The following is a 20498-nucleotide window of genomic DNA, read 5'->3' as shown; positions in this document are numbered from 1 at the left end:
AAGGTGGGAATGATTCTGACTGTAACAGGAGTCTTCCGTGACCAACCAAGGTGGAGAAAAAAGGATAAGCAGTTATACTTTTAGCCTTGGTAAATCATTTACCTGAGTTCTCACTTGAGTAGAATGGTACCATTGTTCCCAGCTTGGGTTATGGCCAGGATGGAAACTTGGAATTGATAGGAAAGATGTGATAGGAAAGAGAATTTAGGCAGTACTTTATTCTGGCCAGGATGTACAACAGAAATTATTTCATCCACATGTGCCTGGGTTGTGCAGTGAAATTCATTCCATCACACATGCAGTCTTTACCAGACTTTTCACATATTTATACATACAAAACCACAAAGAAATTCTTGTTCATTGGTCTTAAATTACACAATTCTTAGTATTCAATCTCCTATTGGTTATTGATCCCTTTGCCTTCAATGCTAGTTTGGTCTTCATTCTTTGGTTCCCTTATCAATCTTTTCCCAGACCAGATGTTGCCGGCTGCACCCCTGGGTGTAAGTTCATTAATAGTCATTTATGTCCATTTATGTGTATCTTCTGGCTACTCCCAACCCGTAGATATTAAGCTCATCAGGCCTTGCCGGGTGAACAGAGTCTTTTGAAGAGAAACTGCAATTCCCCTCCCCCTGGGCAAAGCTGAGCAAACTCCTGACTAAAGTTACATTAAAAGTTTTGAAAGTTGTATCATTTCTGACACCATGGGCAGGGACATCTTCCACTAGACCAGGACCCTCCAAGCCCTGTCCAGCCTTGAACACTTCCAGGGATGGGGCAGCCACAGCTTCTCTTGGCAACCTGTGCCAGTGTACTTCTGTCGTATCTAACTTATGGGTGACTAAAGCCAATCATTTTGTGATCCTACCAGCTGAGGTCCGGAGCCTTTGGAGCTCTCCTGGACCACAGTGGCTGCACCAGCACCTGCCTTGGCATGGGAGTTCATAAACCCTCAAGTTTGTGATACATTCACGAACCCTCAAGTTTGGAAAGATGGAGGCTGAGGAGGCCTTGGCTGATCCCTCTACCACACTCCTCAAGGTGCAAGCCCCACCTGTTGAGATTCACTAAGGGATGTGACATATGTCCCTGAACCTGAGGGGAACTTTTGGCAGACTCCTCTGCAGGGATCAGCACAGATGTACACGTCTCTGCATGTGTGTGAATTGATTATGCTATGAGTGCTTTTGTTGTGAGTCTGTTATTAAATCACTGTTAAAATGTACCCAATGCTATTGAATGTTTTGTTGTTAAATCAGTCCATGACTGAGGACTGCAAAACTCTTTTGCACCCTGACCCTTTTGCATCCTCGGTCTCCATGTAAATCATCCTAAATGGATTCCAGTCTGATTTTCCTATGCATACTTCAGCCATGTAATCACTTAACAGGGTGAACATCATAATTGAACTCTCTTAAGTTGCACTTTCACAAATTTGTATTAAAATATGCTTTTTGTCATCACCTTTGTATTAAAATTTACTTTTTGTCATCACCTTTGAGTGCCCAAACCATTCACCGGTGACACCAGTGGGCACACACAACTACATACACGTGTGGATTATACCCATATGTGAGTCTGGCCACAGAGATGGAGCCCTCACAGGAACATCACCAGCAGCACCAAAGCCTCATCCTGCTCTCCGCTGGCTAACCAGTCCCTCAGTCCTTGACTGGAAGAATACACACACACCCCCAGACGCGTGTAGGTCCATGCACACACGCGTGCGGATCCCTGTGCACACGCGGTGTGCAGAAGCCAGCTCAGCCTCTCCGCCTGCCCGGCAGCTCTCCCTGGATCTCGCCCCGTCTCTCCGCTTGCGGCCACCCGCAAACACCAGCACTCGCTGTCCCCCGTGAATTCCCACCCGAAGGAGGCCCGAGGCCCTGCTCCGCTCCCGGGAGCGAGTCGGGGGCCGTGCGGGCACGGAGCCGCCCGGCAGCGCAGCAGCTCCGGACCGACCGCCGGGACGGCAGCGGGGCGGGGAGAGGGGCGGGCAGCGGGGCCGCAGAGGGACCGGGACCGGGGCGGGGAGAGGAGAGGGAGCCGGGAGGGGATGGGGAGGGAGTGTGGCTGGCAGCGGCGCCGGACGAGCGGCAGAACGGGTCGGAGAGCGGCGTACGGCAGTTTTTGGCTCGGCTCGGCGGCAGGAGATGGCACCTGCGGGAGTCAGACCCCCATCACGGCCCAGCTCCCTTTGGGACCCTTCCCAAGGCCGTGCCAGTGCGGTGATGGAGCGGGAGAGGGACGTGCAGGCCCAGGAAGTGTGCGAGGAAGAGGAGAAGGGCTGTGAGGGGGTTTCACGAGGAAGCAGTCTCTCGCTGCCCAGCAGGTGGGAAGCGGCTCCGTCGGGCAGAGCGCTGCAGCGTGTGCGGGAGCCGTGCCGGGTCCGGGGGTGCCCCGTGCGAACCGCTCCCGGCCGGGCGAGGGGCGGCTCCGGGGGTCTGCGAGCCCAGAGGGGCTTCGGGGATCCCTCCCACAGCCCCTGCCCGCTCCTCGCTCGCAGCCCCCGTCCCCCTCCTCCTCGAGGTCCCCGGGCGTCCCAGGCAGATGTTCCTCCCGGAGATCCCCACTAGATGGGCCCCGCGGCTTTGCGGTCCCTGGACAGGCTCTTCTGCACAGGCAGCAGCGGGAATGTGGCTCCTGGCTTCCACTTAGGGTTGAGGGGGCAAATGACGGCTAAGTGAGAAGAGGGATCTGCCTCACACGGAGGCGAGGCTGGACCCCGCGGCAGAAATGGACTCTGATTTGCACAAAATGCAACAGAATGGTGTAGAAGGGGGCAGATTGCTAATTTAACCCTAGTGGAAGGTGCCCTTGGCCCCGGCAGGGGGGTGGGACGAGATAATCTTCAAAGTCCCTTCCAACCCAAGCTACTCCGGCATTCTATGAACCCCTTTACAGTCGAGGCCACCTTCCTCCAAAGTACACCAACCATGGCTGGAGCAGCTGCAGGAGTTGCTCTCCCTGCCGTGGGCTCCCCGATCACTCCTTTCTGGCCCCCAGCACAGCCGGCTGCACTCCTGGCAAGCATTTCCCTCGCCAGCAGAATGACCCCACGAAGCTGCGAGCAGGGCAGCACAGTCCCGTGGGTGGAGCAGCACCCTGGGGTGTAGGAGGTGGAGTGGGGCTCACTGGTCAGTCACAACAGCTGTAACATCTGTGCAACAGGGAGACCATTTCCTGTGGGACATTGCTGTAAGCAATTAGATCTCTGCAGTTATTTTGCTGACAGTCTAGAAAACCCCAGGAAAACCCCCATGAATAACACTTCTGGTGCCTCAGTCCCCTGCTGTGGAAGGTGCTGATAACCCGCCTCTCTCCTTACCTCAGCTCGGGAGTTACCATACCATTCATCCAGTTAGGCTTTCCCAAGGCCAGCAGGGCTTGGCAGGACACAAATCCAACCCCTTGCTGGGTTCCTGCATCCCCAGACATCCTCCATACCCTGCATGCAGGACTTACCTCCGTAAGGCTGAGCAAGTGGTTGAGTGACTGGTGCCAGCCAAGGGTTTCCTCTGTGCCTCCAGAAGAGCAAGCCTGAGCACTTTTTGGACTCACCAGGATTCCCTGGAGCTCTGAGACTGGATCTCCAGCCAGTGAAATGGACCCAGCCTCAAAGACCCTGTAGCCCCCCAGTACCACACGGCCCAGGGCTCAGGTGACCAGTGTGCACCGGCTGATGGTGAAATCCTGCAGAGAACTGCAGATGGGATGAAGGGGGGACACTGGCCAGAGCTGGCTTCTCCATCTCCCCCTGCTGTGATTCAGCAAATGCAGGTAGCCCCAGGCTGCTTCCCAGTGCAGGGGGGACGCTGGGGACAGAGCTGACCTGGGACACAGGCGCTTCTCTTTCGGAGACAGTGCCCAGCACGGGCAGCCTGTCCCACCCCCAGCCCAGCCAGTGGCACGCCAAGCACTCGCCCGACTCCCCATGTGCTGGTAAAGAGGGAACAGCTGCAGGGGCCCTTCTGCTGCCTCAGGAGCTGGGACAGCACCCAGAGTCGGGCCGGGATCTAAATTTAAACTCGTGCTTTGTGTGTTTGTACATGCGAGCGCAGGCTCCAGCCCCCACTCCCCCACCACCTCCCCTGCTGCAGGGAGCAGACAGAGACCCAGAGGAGCTCCAGCTGGCTGGGACCTGGGGAAGGGGGGCTCGACTGCAGGGGAGGAGGGGGAGAGACAGCTAGGGGAGCAACACCATGGAGCCTGCTTCTCCCCAGGGTGACGTGAAGAAGAGGCAACAGAAGGAGAAGTCCAAGAAGCCGGTACCACCCATAGCTCCTCGTCCACCCAGGGCTCTGTTCTGCTTAACCCTGGAAAACCCTCTGCGGAAGGCGTGCATCAGCATCGTGGAGTGGAAGTATCCTCTGGCTGCGGGGGCTTGGGGGCAGTGTGTGGGTGCCTGTGAGCATGGCACGGGTGCTGGGGGGCACGAGAGCTGTCAGCCTGTTCCAGGCTCGTGCTGACTGTCTCATCAGGCCTGTAAAAGGCAGTGAGGCACTCAGGGAGCCCTGGCCTAGGCAATGGCTGTGCAAACTGGGGCATGAATAGGCTGGTGGGGAAAGCTGGGGCTGAGGAGCGGGTCAGGCCACGGGGCCTTTGGTGGGGTGGGACAGGGACAGGCAGGGACAGCCTGGGGGCAAGGGACTTGTGGGAGTGAATGTGCTGTGCGTGTTTTGTGCTGGGGAGAAATGGGGGACAGGCTGTTGAGAGGGGAGGGGGTTTGGTGTGTCAGGAGGGGGCACAGTGCCCATCCTGGGGCGGGGGTGGGGTCAGGATAGGGGAGTGAGGGCTGGGGACAAGGTGACACCCTGAGAGAGAGGTTTGGGGGTGGGTAGTGAGACCATGGTGGGTCACTTGGGATGGCTCTTTGTGTGTATCACCATTTGCCTGATCCCACAGCTGTGCTGTGCCCTGGTGGGGGGCTCCATCAAATCCTTGCTGACATGATTGTCCTCTCAGCTCCCTTTCTCATCCCTCCCTGGTACTGCTGTCACAGGTGAAGGCTTTTGTAGGTGATACTGTTCAGAGGGATAGTTTTTCTTTGTGCCTTTGGCTTACTGTTGTAGCTTGGGTGTTGCTTTTTGACCTTTTCACTGGGGCACTGTAGCTCAGAAATACCAAAAAGTCATGTTTCTGCCATGCATCCAGGAACTATCACTTTGTTCACCTGTATTTTATGTAAAGGAGGAGAGTGGGAGATGAAATATTTCACTTTGATTTCAGCAAAACATTTGGGCTCTAGCAAAAATGATGGACTGGGGAATGGAATCAAGTTCTTCCACCACAACTTTTCTCATATTCTCTTATCTTTGTATTCCTGGCCTTGGCAGGATGATCCCAGCCCTGGCCAGGCTTTACTCTAGGAGGTGGCTTGGTCACTTTAGGCTGGATGTGTTGCTGTGGGGATACCAAAACCATGCCCAGAGATGCTGCTTTGTCCAAAGCCCAGGGAGCCCTTGGCAGGCGTGAGGTCATGCTCACAGCTCTGGTGGTGCTGAGTTTGAGGCCTCTTTCCTGTACTGCAAAGGGACTCTCTGCCCTTCAGGGAGTGGGAGCAGAGCCAAAATTGGGGGGTTCTCATTTTATGTGTCTCTGGCAAGAGATGGTTCTGTGGGCACACAGAAGGGAGCTGTGCCTGTGTCTTAAACAGGCACTGAGTAGGGAAGAAACTCTTGTGTGCACCCGAGTGGCAGGGGAGGAGCTGGAAATAGGACTTACATCTTCCAGCAGGCTCAAACACGTTCTTCCTCCGGGGCCAGCACATGCCAGAGCAAATGCATAGCACAGTGGGGGGGTCTTTCCTGCATCAGGGCTCTCTGGAAGGGCAGAAGGGTGGGGATAAGTGGGTGCCCCAGCAGAAAGGTGGCATGTGCAGGTGATTCTGACCTGTGCAGGACAAGTGATCCAGGGAGTCAGGTTTCTCCAGCCCCTGGCTGTATTTATACCCAGATGCACCTGGCTGCCCTCACTCAGGGATCAGGGTATGCGAGGCGTGACAGGGTCGGGTCGTTCCAGTTCCTGTGGGTTATTATGGTCTGCAGGGACATGCAGGCTGCCGAGGGGAGATTAGCTGTGACCCTCTTCTGTGGGGATACCAGGGCTGTGGGTTCAGTGTGGCAGTACATATTCCTGCTCCTTGGGCCCATCACTGCTGTGTAGCTGCTGCTGTCAGGGTACAAAGCTGAGCCACAGGAGTGGGCCTGATGCCTTAAGATGTCCTTTCTGGTGCTGCCTAAGAACTGATGCCTTAAGAGGCCTCCTAGAAACAGAGACTAGGCAGGAGTAAGGGAATAAGAGGTATTTATTTGAAAGGCCTTCAAAGGTACACCATGGGAAGCCTGAAGCTATTCTCAAAAATGGACCCCAAGATGGACCCCAGGTCACGAATTCTTCACTCTTTTATAGGTTTGGTTCATTTTCATAGCAGGGTTAATTCTCCAATGAAAGCTTCAGTTTTCCCCTCAGCTTACCCCCCCTTTGAGGCTCTTTGGTTTATACTTTTGGCCTAGGACAGTCTTGGTGTCCTAGGAAAGCAGGGCCAGAGAGGCTTTGTTATGTCTACCTAGCATGAGAGAGCAGAAATTAACAGGCTACAAGAAACTTCAGAGTCACACACCAAGCAGTACAGAATTTGAAAAATATAAAGGTTAAAACCTAAGGCATCAGGCCAGGGTCTTTTTCAAGTAGTTAAAGGGTGGGTGCCATCACTCCACTCAGCCCAGAGTGGGTGAAAGTCAGGCTGACTTGAGGCAGAGGGGGTTTTATGCTGAAATTTGCTCTCATCTCAAAAAACCCATGCTCATTAGAACAAGGAAATCTGAATGTTGTGCAGCTTACTGGGTGTTGTGTGCATGACAGCCGGTCCAACAGCTTGGTGGTTGTTGGGATGTGTCTCACTTTGTGACGCCACTCTGGTATTTCAGGTCATTTTGCAGCCCGGAGAACTTAAGGCAGATGGGTGAGGAGTCTGGGGACCCTGGAGGGCCACAGAGCTGCAAGAGGCAAAGGCCTAATTCCTGCTGCAAGGGAGATGTGGGGACCCTTGGATGCTGTGTGGGGGGAGCACGCTGGAGAGAAAGAAGTCAAATTGCAGGACAAGGAGATGAGGAGGATGCTCTGGGTCAGTGGCAGGAGGCAGAGACACTGTACCTGGTCACACTTCATGTCTGGATTTTGATTCAATCTGTTTGATTCCCACTGCATTTCTACCTCATAACTGTGCCAGACTTGCAGAACCACAAGCAGCAAGTGGATTCCAGTTACAGGAGCTCCAGCCGAGGTCACCCTTCAAGGAGGGCTTGTCTTGCTCTGTCCAAGCAGGCAGGGAAGCCTCCAACCCCTGGGCTCTGCCTCATTCATTACCTGGCCACAAAGGGGAGCAGCTTTTCCAGCTGACTTCAGTTTTTAACGTGTCATCAGGTTGATGGATAGAAAGGTTCAGAAAAGGAGAAAAAGCCTGTGATGAGCCCAGGACACAGCTGACAGCACTCAGCCAGCTCAGCTGGCCATTGTGGATGGCATGCTGCCCAGGTGCCCCTTGCTCTGTGATGCTGGACTGGACACTGGTATGGCCACCAGAGCCCAAGGCAGCCCTCAAGGGAGAGTGCTGGGGGAAGCAGAGAGTGGGGGTACCTGGAGGGAGAGCCTGGCTGCAAATGATGTCCTGGAGCCAGAGTTTGAGCTCTTTGGAGGCTTCAGGAAGGTGATAGCTGAAGCTTGTCCAAGCAGAGCAGTGACAGCAGCAGGAGCCTGGGAGTGACCGAGTGCTTGTCCCAGGGTCTTCATGGGGTAATAGTAAGTCACCCCTTTCCTTCTGAGATGTCAAACAGCACAGTTTCTCTCTCAAAGGGGGTGGTACAGTCCTAGGCTGAGCACTCTGTTCTCTCCCAGCCCCAGGCACTCCTGGGGACAGTCGCAGGAGCACTGCCTGTCCTGGGGCACCGAGGCTGTAAGGACACCTGGGGCTGTTCTGCCAGAGGAGACCCTGGATGAGCTGGTTTGCCCCTGGATACCTTCCAGCTATGGCCATACAGCCCTTGTGAGCCCTGAGCAGCAGGAGTCTCCCTCGAGGATGCTGAGTGCAGGTGCTCAGGTTCAGTGCCTACATTATGCAAACGGGTCCTGACCCTTCAGGGTGGTCCACTGAAGGATGAGGAGGGGGAAGCCACCAGCTCTCCTGTCCCTTTGTCCTGTGCCACAGCTGACCCTCTGCAGCAGCCATGCACTGAGTGTCCAGGCCCTGCAGCACCTGAGAATGTGCTGAGGTGAGGTCTGGCTGCTCTCTGTGCTCTGCCCCCGTGGGGGGCTGGTTCTCCACCCACACCCCAGCAGGACAGGACAGGGCAGGGGTAGGATTGTACCTGCTTTTGCTTTCCTGTCTCCACTCCTTAACACTTCCTCTCAGACCCTTTGAAATCATCATCCTCCTCACCATCTTTGCCAACTGTGTTGCGCTGGCCATCTACCTGCCCATGCCTGAAGATGACACCAACATCGCCAACTCCAGCCTGGTAAGGAACAGTTGGGACCCCTGCCCATGGCCCCGGGTGGCCGAGGGCTCTGCAGAGCTGCTTGCTCGGTGTGACACGGGTACAGGCTGGCAATACCTGTTCTGGGGGGCATCTGCTGCCCCAGGGGTGCAGTCGGGCAAGTGTGGGTCCAGCCAAAGCTGCTGCAGTCAAAGGCAGGCAGGGATGGGAAGAAGTGGCTGCTAAATGGGTTTTCAGAGGGGCTGAAACCACCTCTGGGCTGAGGTCAAAGGCAGCAGGTCGGTGTGTGAAGTACATGTGAAGGAAGAATTGATGCCAATTAAAATAAAAAAATCCCACTGATTTTTTAAAATCACACTTTCAAAAGGAAAACATTCTGTTCCAGAAAGGCTCAAATGGTTTGTTTCAGTGTTTTGGAGTAAATTCTTCTGGCCTTTCCTTTCAAAACTGTATTTTAATTTTGTTACTTTTTATTTAAGAAGGGGAAAAAACCTGTTTCTGTTAGGCAGAAAGATTACTCCTTTCCAATCATTCCATTTTCTTCCTCGGTCGCTCCAGTTTTCCTGGAATACGATGTTTTGATGTGACCCAAATCAACAGTCTGCACTATTTTTAGTTTACCACTCCTTTCTACTCTTCAGATCCCCGCTGTGGTTCAATCCACATTGATTTCCATTGAGAGACTGAGGGTGATTGAATCAAAATGTCTCAATCCCTCCTTTTAATGAAATGCTCTCTCCTGCTGGTTTCAGGGCTCCTCAGGGTAAATGCCCACGGAGGGGCAGTTCCTGGGGTGTTCCTTCAGCCTCCTGGCCGGTCTGACCAGCTTCCCCAACCCCTTGCACTGGTTTTGGATTCTTCCCTGGCTGGGGGAGCATAGCAGGGTTTGGTAGGTGCAGTTACCTCAGGGGAGAGGTTAAAGAGGCAAAGCTGGGCAGGCTGACCATGGGAAGCAGGAGATGGGGACATGTTGCTGTTGTACCGGGGATGGTGAAAAAAGCGGCATACTTCGATCCAGAGGAAGGGGATGGGATTATTTATTAATTTCCAAACTCGTTTCTATAACCTGGTTCACTTGAATGACATAAGGTTATTGTCCTTTGACCATCCACCTCTCAGGATGATTGGTAAACCCTACAACACCCATTTCAAAATATTTCTCCAGTCAGTATCCTAACAATACTGCATAACAAGCTGCAGGTGGCAAGATAAAAGTATTGTTTACAAAAACCTCTCACTCTTCCCAGCTAGCGTGCGTGTGAAAGCGAAACTTCCACATGGATACTGGCAGAAAGCTGGAAAATTTCTCTGCATCAAGCTTTCAGCATCCACAGGGCCAGTGGGGATGGGGGCTTCCCTCGGGGGGGGGCTCGGGATGTGGCTGAGCCCAGTGAGGGCAGAGCTGGGGGAAGCCCAGCGGCCTGTGGGGATAAGGGCATGAAGTGGCAGCAGCCTCTCAGGGCTCCCAGAGCTGCCCAAGGACCTCTTCCATGAGCAAGAGGCAGGTGGGCAAGGACCAAGTGATGCATGAATGAAATTCCATCTGGTTTTATTTATTGTACATTAGATGACTTATGCTGTACCCTGCTGGGCGATTTTTCAGCCTGTTGCCATGCCAACAGCCCGTGGTATCAAGAGCCAGAGGCAGCCCCAGGCTGCTGTTCTTTCATCCCTGCTGGCTGTCCCTTTGTCACCACGTTCTGGTGGCTTTGCAGGAGCAAACCCAGCTGAGAATTTAGCCAGGGACCCATCGCCTGGGGCATCCTGCAGGTAGTGAGGAAAGGCTTGCTGAGGCATTTTCCTGCAGCAGAGAGGTGCTGTGAGGCATTTCATCTCTCCCTGTCCCTTTTTTGGCTCTCTTCATGACCCAATCCTCTCTGGAGAGGGTTGAGTTTATAAAAAGACGTTGAAATTATTGAGAAGGCAAAATGTATGAGGGGAAACTGAGTCAGGGCAGTGAGGACGTTGCCCCACGTTGTTTGTGGAGGCAGGAGTGAGGTTCCCTCTCATCCAGGGAGCCTCCTGCAGCCCAGGCCCTCAGAGCAGTGACAGCCCCTCTGCTTCAAAGCTCTCCAGCAAGGAGAGTCTCAGGAGGAGAGGATTCCTAGGAGACCTCTGCTGCCACTGCCTCCCTGCAAGGTTGGAACACCTGGAGAGCAGCCCCACTCTGTGTTTGCAGGACCAGCCAGGGAAGAGTTGCAGTCAGAGTTTACACTGGGTTTAGAATTAGGCTCATGAAAGCTTGGTTAATCAGCACTCATTTTTTGGGGGTGAAAAAATGCAATACCATAAAAATGAAAATAGTGAAATTAAATAACCCATAAATTTTCTAAGAATCCATTTTGCTTTGTCCTGGAAGAAGCACAGTTGTTTAATTTCAGCAGATGTCATTATTATTCTTTCTATATTAGATTTCTTTTGATCCAGAAGGGTTTTTTTAACCCTGTTTTTATCTTTTCCTAATGGAATCAAATTATTTTCTTCAACCCTGATGAAAGGATTTTGACTTTTCAACTTGTTCAATAATTCACAGCATTTATTTGGACTTCTACTTGAGTTTCCAGAGCTTCAAATCCCACTGTTTTTCACTGGACACCTTACTCCAGGAGCAAGCAGCTTCAGAGTGTGTTTAGCAAGGCAGGTTATTCACAGGGATTCCCTCAAGAAAATACAGGTGGCTCTGTGTGACCTGGCTGCCTGACCTCTGTTTATGAGCAGAGAAGAAATAAAGCTGAATTTAGAGTACAGTTCATCTCCCAGGGCAGTTGAGCCATTCCTGCAGTTCCAGTGGGTGGTGTTTGACACACTGCACACACTGAAATATCTGGTTTTCATAGGATCATAGAATTGTTGTATGTTTTGGGTCAGGAGGCTCATTCCACCCTCTGCCATGGCAGGGACACCTTCCACTATCCCAGGTTGCTCCAAGCCCCGTCCAGCCCGGCCTTGGACACTTCCAGGGATGGGGCAGCCCCAGCTGCTCTGTGCCAGGGCCTCCCCACCCTCACAGGGGAGAATTTTTTCCTAATATTTAAATCTACTCTCTGTCAGTTTAAAGCCAACTCTCTTTTCAAAGTGCTTCCCTGCCAGTGGGATTCAAGGGTGGCTGCTTGGAGGGAGGCCACCCTTTCAGACCACCAAAAAGCAGCTGTCCTGAGTCCTGTGGGCTTTGTAGGAGAACCAGGTAGGACATGGGGCCCAGGGAGTGGGGGACAGAGCTGGAGCTCGGACTGTGAAGAAGACAATTCAAGCAGCACAGGTAGTGGCCTCTGTGCAGGCACGCTGCTGTGTCACACATGATGGCTTTAGGTGCTGTTCAGGCAGAATGAATGTTTGATGCTGAGGAGTATGCTTCTGAAAATCCCACCATTTTGGGCTGTTATCTCAGCCCTGGGGTCAGGGAATTCAGTGCTTTTAAAGCCTGAACATAGCCTCAGGTGCAACTCGGTGACAGGAATATGGGCGTCTGATGCAGTTGCAGGAGTCCCAGCTTTTCATCTGCTCTGGAGAGCTGTAGTTACTTGTGAGTCCTGCATGATGTCTGTCACCCCAGGGCTGTGTCATGGGCATCTCCAGGAACACAGGAACAGCTGCATTTGGGCAGCTGGCTCGTGTCCCACAGTCCCTGAGCACAGTTTGCTGGCCCATTGCTGGTTTTGAGGAGCTGTTGGGGCCTGTGCCTGGAGGTTGGCATGGGTTCCTTGCTGCTGGAGAGTCGTGATTGCATGTGGCTTTCCTAGAGCTTGGGGTCACCCTGGATCTCCTGGAGCCTTCCAGCAGCTGTGACAACAGGCAACACCCTGCATGTCTGCACGCACAGACTCGATGCCTGAGCTGCAGGAACTGCTGCTGCTCTGCTGCTGGCACCTGGAGGGGTGCACATGCAGCTGTGTGAGCCACCCCTGTCTCCCTCCTTCCCCTCACTCTGGCCTGGGGCCACTGGCAAGGGCTGGCACCCTGCCCAGCTTGTGGCTTGGCCACCTCTGTGGTCACCCTGGGGTTTTGGGTAGGCAGATGGGCCGGGCCCCTCTCATCTCACCCTCCAGAGTTCACTGCTCATCCTGAGTGTCACTCACAACACCACAGCCTCCTTGCCCTGTGGTCCTCAGCTCCACAGCAAGGCTTCCTTGGAAAGGACCTTGCTGCCCCTCTGCTCCCAGCCCTGGAGGAGGCTGGGTTGGCTGCAGCTTCTTGAGATTTCTGTTCTTCCAGCTGGGCTCTCCATGCCCTGGGTCTGACAGGCACCACTGAGCCCTTGTTCATACTGCAGTCAAATCCATCTGGTTTTGGTGACTGAGCTGGTAGCACCCACCAAAGCCTTTTCAAACCAAGCAGACCTAAGACATCTAGTGCAGGGAGAAGCCTCGGGAATGCCACCAAGGTGTCTCACAGACGTGGGAATAGTTGTGGGACAGCTGGTGTGACGTGAGGCAGTGAGGAGCTCTGGATAGCCAGCGAGGGAGATGCAGTGGAGAACAACTTGTAGGACCTGTCCACTCTGAGCTCTCAGAGCTGCTGTAGGGGGGTTATGGCTTTCCTGGTTCCTGTGTCTGCAGCCCTGGTGTGTCTCTTGTTTGTGGGAAAGGAGGAGCTGTGGCTGGAGAATGTGGCAGGCAAGTCACAGCATTGCAGAGCAGCTAGGGGTGGAGTGACCTCTGGAGATGATCTGCTCCAACTACCCGCTCTAAAAAATCTGTGCAAACAATTCAAAAATTCTCTCAAATTCTTTCCTGCACATCTTCCCATCCCAAGTACTTCCTGTGCTGTGACAGAGGCCATTGTGGAGAGCAGAAGTGTTTCTCTTGATGTCTCATCCTGGCTGTGGTCTGCAGCAGTCCCAAACCCCGCCTGCCTTCCACTGTGCCCTTCCCAAGCTGGGTGCCAGGGTTTCCCACCGCTCAGGGGAGACTTCCTTGGCTCCAGCTCTCACTTTCATCTTGTTTTCCAAAGGAAGGGGATCCTGTGAGATTGCTGTAAATGTATTTCCATGCATTACCTGTCCTGTCCCCTTCTCTGTCCCACATCCGCAGGGTTTCGTTCACCTCCATTCGGGGAATAGGAGAAGGACTCTGAGCTGCTCTGTTTTGCAGAGGATGGTTGCTGCAAGCCTCTGGGGAGCACCTTTACAGATGTTTTATGGTTACAAAGGGCTTGGAAAGACTTGAGCAGCGCAGCTCCCTGTCCTGCATGTCCTGGTGCTGGCATCCCGTGCCTGTGTCCTGGTCAACCCATTGCTGTACCTCCAAAAAATGTTTCTGTTAGGGTGGGCTGGAGCTGCAGGGGAGAAGGGGAGCAGGGCCCAGCTGGGACTGGGAGGCTCAGGGGGAGGTGCAGGGCTGATGGCACAGGAGCAAAAGGCATGGAGAAGGGCAGAGAGCTGGAGACAGTTTGGAGGAGTCAATGGGAAGTGTGAGGGCTGTGAGGTCTTGTTGCAGGTGGATATAGCAGGGGTAACTCCACCTGTGGTCATGCTGTGCCCTCACCACCTATGCCCCACTTTGCCCAGCTGGGAGACTCCATTCAGACCCTGCTTCCCCTGCTCCCTGGGAGAGGGCCCCAGGTGATGCCTTAAGAGGCCACCTAAAAACAGAGACTAGACAGGAGTAAGGGAATAAAGGCAGGTATTTATTTGAAAGGCCTTCAAAGGTACCCCTGGGGAGCCAGAGGCCATTCTCAAAATGGACCCCGAGATGGACGACAGGTCATGAGTTCTTCACACTTTTATAGGTTTGGTTCATTTGCATAGCAGGGTTAATTCTCCAATTAAAGCTTCAGTTAATGATGTTATTTCCCCAAGCTTACCCCCCCTTTAGAGGCTTTTAGTTTATACTTTTTGGGCCTAGGATGGTCTGGGTGTCCTTGAAGAGCAGGCCTGGAGAGGCTTTGTTATGTCTACCCAGCACGAGAGAGCAGAAGTGAACAGGCTGCAAGAAACTTCAGAGTTACACACTGGGCAGTACAGGATTTGAAAAATATAAAAGTCAAAACCTAAGGCATCAAGGGACACAAAGGTGGGGCTCGTTCCAGAGTCCCGTGTGGCTGCTGGGACTGGGAGCTGACGATGCTGAGCAGGCTGGGGCTGTGTCTGTGATGTTGTGTCACATCAGCGTGGTGCACACTGTCACCCTGATGCCCACGGCTCATCCAGCACCATGGGTGCGGTTCCTGTGTGCCCAGAGTGTTACAGAGACCTGTATCTCTTCCTAGTGGCTTTTTGGCTCTTCACACCCCCAATGCCAGCTGTGCCAGACAGCCCTGTGCCCTGCCCTAAGCATCCCTCAGTGGGGAGCCAGCCCTGAGTTCTGGGGTGAGGAGGGGACAGTGGGTGGCAGTGGCACAGAGTGTGGGTCCCCAGCTGCCAGAAGCTGGCCAGGGCTTCAGTGAAGCCAGCAGAGCTGTGTCTGTCCATGGCACGTGCAGGCTGTGCGGTGTGGCCCTCATGGCATGGGCACGGGGTGGCGACTGGGCCGTGAGTGCAGTCCCTGTGCTGACCTGCAGCCTGGGCAGCACCAGGGCTGGAGGAAGCACTGGGTGATTTCTTCTCAAACCAGCCTGGGCACAGGAAGTGGGGTCTGCACCAGTGCGGGACGTGTGGTCCCTGACCTGGTGTGAAGTCTGCCAGGATGAAATATCCTACAGCTTCTTCCTGCTGGTCTTTGGAGGCTGCACTAAGTTTGCCCTGGCTTAGGCTGCTGCATTGTAGCCATGTAAGTTTAATTGCCAGTACTGTACTTGATCACAGCCCAAAAAGCCACCCATGGCCCGGGCTCACCCCCACAGCAGGGAGGGGATGCAGGTACTGGTGGGGATTCTGCCCCTGTGCCCTGCTCAGCTGAGACCCCACCTGCAGAGCTGCCTCCAGCCCTGGGCTCCCAGCACGGGAAGGACCTGGACCTGTTGGAGCAGGTCCAGAGAAGGCCACAAAGATGCTCTAAGCCTGGAGCCCCTCTGCTCTGGAGCCAGGCTGGGAGAGCTGGGGGTGTTCACCTGGAGAAGAGGAGGCTCTGAGGCCTCATTGCAGCCTTCCAGTACTTGGAGAGGGCTTGTAAGAAAGATTGAGACAAACTTTATAGCAGGGTGTGTTGCAGTAGGACAGAGGGTGATGGTTTTAAACTGAAAGAGGGTAGATTTAGATTAGTTATAAGAAAAAAATGTAATACACTAAGGGTGGTGAGGCCCTGGCACAGGCTGCCCAGAGAAGCTGGAATTTGCTGTTCTGTCCCTCCCAGGCTGGGGGAGGGTGGCTGGGAGCAGGGGGCTGCCTGCTGCCTCTTCCTTGGCCCAGGTTTGAACCTTGCTGCTCACCGGCTGGACCTGGTGAGCAAATACCCTTGAAGCTGTCCAAAGCACCATTCATCTGCTGTGGGCTTCTCAAAGGGAGCTCTGAGGAAGAGCAAGTCACCTTTTGATTCTGGGCAAGGGGTTTTCAGAGGGAGATCCCTTCTTGTGAGAGACCCTGGAGCCTGAGTCTGTTCTGCTGGAAAATCAGGGCATGGAATTGACTTTTTGCAGTGCTGGATCCTGACATCAGCCTCAGCAGTTGCATCCTGCTCCAGGCTGGATCCTGACACTCACCAGCCTCAGCAGCTGCAGGGCTGCTGTAGCTTGCAGTGGGCTTTCCTGCTTTTCCTCTGCAGCTGGGGGGACACCCCACCACACCACTGGCTGCTGGCATGGCTCTGCAGCCCCTCTGTACCTGAAATGATCCCCATGGCAGTTTTATATGCATGGGATTAGCAAGGACAGGCTTTGGGGGACAGTCCAGGGGGCATTTGTCCCCTAAGGGTGGGAGGTGAGCAGTGTTGAGTTGCCATAGCTAAAACCTTGAAGACAGAGGCAATGCCAAGATCTCTGCCCTCAGAGCCAACAAGAAACTGGCATTGTGTGGGTGACAGTCACCTGGGGTCACAGCATGGTCACTGCTTTTGGACATGGTAACTGAGTGATCAATGCTTCTGTCTTGGGCTCTGGCCCTGGCTTTGTAAAAGGAGAGGATTTTCCATTTGGCAGGGCATGGGGACCCTAGGAGGAAGGTGTGCTCACAGCACTACAGCATTCCCCAGTGGAGACCCACTCCCAGTTTGGTCTCAGAGAGAGGTTTGTGCCTTTCTGAGGGCAATTCCCTGGAGATCCCAAGCAGGGATGCTCTTTGCCCTTCAAGGGATATAGGCTGAGGAGAGAGACCGGGGAACACCAGGAATATAAAAAGCCCCATCCACCTGGCTGCTTCAGAAGGCTTCTAATCCCAGTCTGGAAGGGACATGGGCAACAAGGGCAGGGATGGCAGTGATGGGCAGAGCCAGCTGGGCACAGGCAGCTCTTGGCTGTGCTCCAGGAACAGATGAGCCATCCTGGCCCTGCAGCTGCAGGGCTGTGCCAAGCCCCTGCAGTGGGGTGCCAGCTCCTGCCTGGGAGGGGGTGCAGCACCTCTGCCCAGTGAGCCCCGGGCCCGTTTCTAGCAGGTCACTTTCCCAGGCAAATGTCTGGCATTAGGCAGGAGGTCTTGAGCCCAAGGCCTCTATTCCCTGGGAGCTTCCTTATCATCCCAGGCAAAAGGGAATGCCTGATACAGCTGGCTTGTCCCACAGTGGCTGTGCAGGGTCTCCAGGACAGACCCAGCAAGCCCTCAGCTGGAGAGGATGAGAAGGTGAGGTCAGTGCTGCCTGTAGGAGGAAGGCTGTGAGGGAATGAAAGATGAGCAGCAGGGAGGAGAGGCACAGAGGAGCAGTGCCCTGGGCCAGGCACCTTTAGGTGGCTTTACTGGAACAGTTTGTAGGAATAGGCTCAGGGCAGGGTCCTGGCAGGGGCTGTTAAAGGGATGGGAGGGGCATGCTGCAGGCCAGAGAGCTGCATGTGGTGGCTCAGCATGCCACCCCTTGTCCCCAGGGTGCTGGTTGGGGTGTGTAGGGGGGTACAGATGGGGTGGCAGCAGGGACTGAGCCGGAGTCACAGGGGGTGACTGTGCACGGTGAGGACACCAGGGGAGGTGACAGTCTGGTCTGATGAAGCATTCTCTCCTGCTTGCCTTTGCAATCCCCAGGAGAAGATCGAATATGCCTTCCTCATCTTCTTTGCCATTGAGGCGATGCTCAAGATAATTGCCTACGGCTTTCTTTTCCACACGGATGCCTATCTCCGGAATGGCTGGAATGTGCTCGACTTTTCCATTGTGACTCTAGGGTAAGGAAAAGTGGGAAGGCTGCTGCTGTTCAGCTTGTGCCAGGCCTGTTCCACAGCCAGTCAGGGACTGGTTTTTCTGGTGATTGCAATGTGTTTGGGGATAACTCCTTGACTAAGTTCATGGCCTTCTCCCATGAGCTCCCTTTTCCTGCTCTGACATCCACTGGGACCCTCTCTCACTCCTGTTTCTTCCTGTCTTGACTCCTTCATGCTTCTTAGGTCCCCTGGAGAAAGGGGGTGGCATGGGGTCCTCCAGGGTTTGCACACAGGGTGGGAGGTCCCAGGCTGTCAGCAGTGGAGCCGTGCCCAGGAGCTGGACTTGCCAAGAGCTGCCCCCTGGGTGAGGCTGAGCACAGCTGGCAGTCCTGGCCTCGCTTTTCTGCCTGCAGAGCTCTGAATCCTTAGCTCAGATTCCTTGGTCTCCATTCTCATGCTCTTCTCTTTTTCCTTGTCCTTCCTTCTGCTTCTCCTCCTTCCCTCCCTATGCCCTGGCTCTTTCAGGCTCATCACCATGACCCTGGAGCAGGTCAACGTGAAGCAGGGAGGGCCTTCGGGGGGAAAAGGCGGCTTTGACGTGAAGGCCCTGCGAGCGTTCCGTGTGCTGAGACCCCTGCGCCTGGTGTCCGGAGTGCCGAGTGGGTGCTGGGTGCCCTGCTGTCAGGAAGGGCTGGTGGCTGGACGGGACCTCTGGGCCTGGCCAGGGTGGGGAGCCATGGGACGGGTTTCTTGTTGCTGCTGGATCAAGCCCAGCCACAAAGTAGGTGTAAAGGAGGCACAGGTCCTTGCTTGTTCCTCCAGGTGGTAGTTGTCAGCCCTGGGGATCTGCAGGTTGGCACACATGTGGCTGCCTCCAGGGCTCAGCGTCAGTGCCTTTGTGTGGCCAGGATCTCGCTCGAATTTCTCAGAGCAGGGATCTTGTTCTTCCGTAACTGCTGTGAATACAGCCAGGATGAGAGCACCAGAACAAAGGGAGGGGCATGAAGCAGCCTTCAGCACTGCCTGGCTCTGTTGTGCTCTTCCACGTGCTTTCATGGTGGGTAGAAGAAAGGATTTCCTGCTTCAGAGATTTCAGTCCCGCCCCACCTGTGCCCCTCTTCCCTTGGCAAGGGGCATTTCAAAGGCTGCTTGTTGGTGGGCTGGCAGGGATGCAAGGTGCACCCAAAGCTGTTTAGGAAGTGGTTGACCTCCTCTCCCTTCATCTTTGTGCAGGCCTTCAGGTCGTCCTGAACTCCATCATCAAGGCCATGGTGCCCCTGCTCCACATCGCCTTGCTGGTCCTCTTCATGATCATCATCTACGCCATCGTCGGGCAGGAGCTCTTCAAGGGCCGGATGCACAAGACCTGCTACTACCTTGGGACAGGTAGAGTGTGGTGGGAGGAGAGATGCAGCAGAGGCGTCTCTGTGTGGCTGCTGTGAGACCACAGGGATTCTGTGTTCAGCAGAAAGCGTGGCCTTGCCAGCATCAGGCCTGGGAGCGCGGCAGGACTGAGGGATGTGTGAAACAGCGTGCAGCAGGGTGTGAGGGGTGGTGAAAGAGGCGCCATTTGGAAGGGGAGGAAGTGTGGGCTGCTGTGTTTGGCCTGACCTGCTGCTCACACCATGGCTTTGCTCCTCAGATGTGATTGCCACGGTGGCATCAGAGAAGCCAGCCCCATGCACCAGCTCCGGCCACGGGCGACACTGCACCATCAACGGCACCGAGTGCCGCAGTGGCTGGCCAGGGCCCAACAACGGCATCACCCACTTCGATAACTTCGGCTTTGCCATGCTCACTGTCTACCAGTGCATCACCATGGAGGGCTGGACTGAAGTTCTCTACTGGGTAGGCTGCAGCACTTTGTGCCCAGTTTGGTGGAGGTGATGCTGGTCTTGGCTCAGGGCAGGGAATGCCCTCCTGGAGACAGCACCCCGTGGCAGGGCTCTACCTGTGAAAGACTTCTGCCCCCACCAACCTTCTTACTGAGATGCACATCCCATAACACACCAGTCATGTCTCTGCATCCCTGCAGGCACTGCCTGAGCTGTCCTTGTTCTCCAGGTAGACAGGAGATTGCTCCAGCTCCCACCCTCCTGAAGGGGTGTGGGCCAGGCACAGCAGTGCCTGTGGATGCTCCTCCAGCAAAGCCTATGTTTTGCAGTCCTTGGGAGACAGTCGTGCTGAAGCTTAGGCTTGGGGCTGATGTTTAAGTCTGCTCCCAAAATGCTTGGGTCCAGCTGTAAACCAGACACAGTGTTCTAGGCAGCCAGAACTTGGAGCCAGGTTTATGTGCCACCATCCCAAGCACTCCCTTTGGAGGGGGCAAAGATCCCAGAGGCTGTTGAGGGGCTCTAAGGGGAAGCAGACAGCGGACAGTGCCTTCAGAATATTTCACCTGCATCTCTCCTTGCCAGGTAAATGATGCCATGGGGAATGAATGGCCCTGGATCTACTTTGTCAGCCTTATCTTACTTGGCTCCTTCTTCGTGCTCAACCTGGTGCTGGGGGTGCTCAGTGGGTAAGTGCCACCCTACCCTTTCTGCCAGCAGAGGAGTTTTAACTATACAAGAAAGAAGCCTGGAAAAGTTCTGTTCTTTTTCCTCTCTCATTCCTCACCCTTTTTTTGTTTTGCATGCTTAGAAACACTGAGGCATGAGTTACGTTTTGTGTTAGTGTCCATGGCTTTCTGATGTTTTAGCTCAACACTCAACACAGAAATCTTTTCCCTGTGGCACAAGCAGCTGTCAGCAAGCCCAGCCTGGGAGCACGTGGGTTGTGGTGTGTTCTGCCAGCACACCCAGCAAAAGGAGCTGAGCGGGCAGTAGTGGTCACTCCACGGCT

General features: G+C 54.5%; 1 protein-coding gene across 1 annotated transcript in view; it reads left to right on the top strand.

Moving 5' to 3' along the window:
- The first annotated feature begins 4091 nt into the window (after window positions 1–4091).
- CACNA1S (calcium voltage-gated channel subunit alpha1 S) overlaps window positions 4092–20498 on the top strand; it is a 45616-nt gene continuing 29209 nt past the window's right edge. Inside the window, exons 1-7 of the mRNA XM_082296239.1 lie at window positions 4092–4366; window positions 8414–8519; window positions 17539–17678; window positions 18180–18313; window positions 18888–19040; window positions 19297–19502; window positions 20072–20175. Of these exons, the coding sequence (XP_082152365.1) occupies window positions 4206–4366; window positions 8414–8519; window positions 17539–17678; window positions 18180–18313; window positions 18888–19040; window positions 19297–19502; window positions 20072–20175 (1004 nt within the window). The 5' untranslated portion in view covers window positions 4092–4205. The remainder of the gene's footprint in view (window positions 4367–8413; window positions 8520–17538; window positions 17679–18179; window positions 18314–18887; window positions 19041–19296; window positions 19503–20071; window positions 20176–20498) is intronic.

Source organism: Coloeus monedula (assembly GCF_965178545.1).
Source record: "Coloeus monedula genome assembly, chromosome: 23".
Taxonomy (NCBI): Eukaryota; Metazoa; Chordata; class Aves; order Passeriformes; family Corvidae; genus Coloeus; species Coloeus monedula.
The sequence above is the reverse complement of the archived record's forward strand: the minus strand, read 5'-3'. Positions and strand labels throughout refer to the sequence as shown.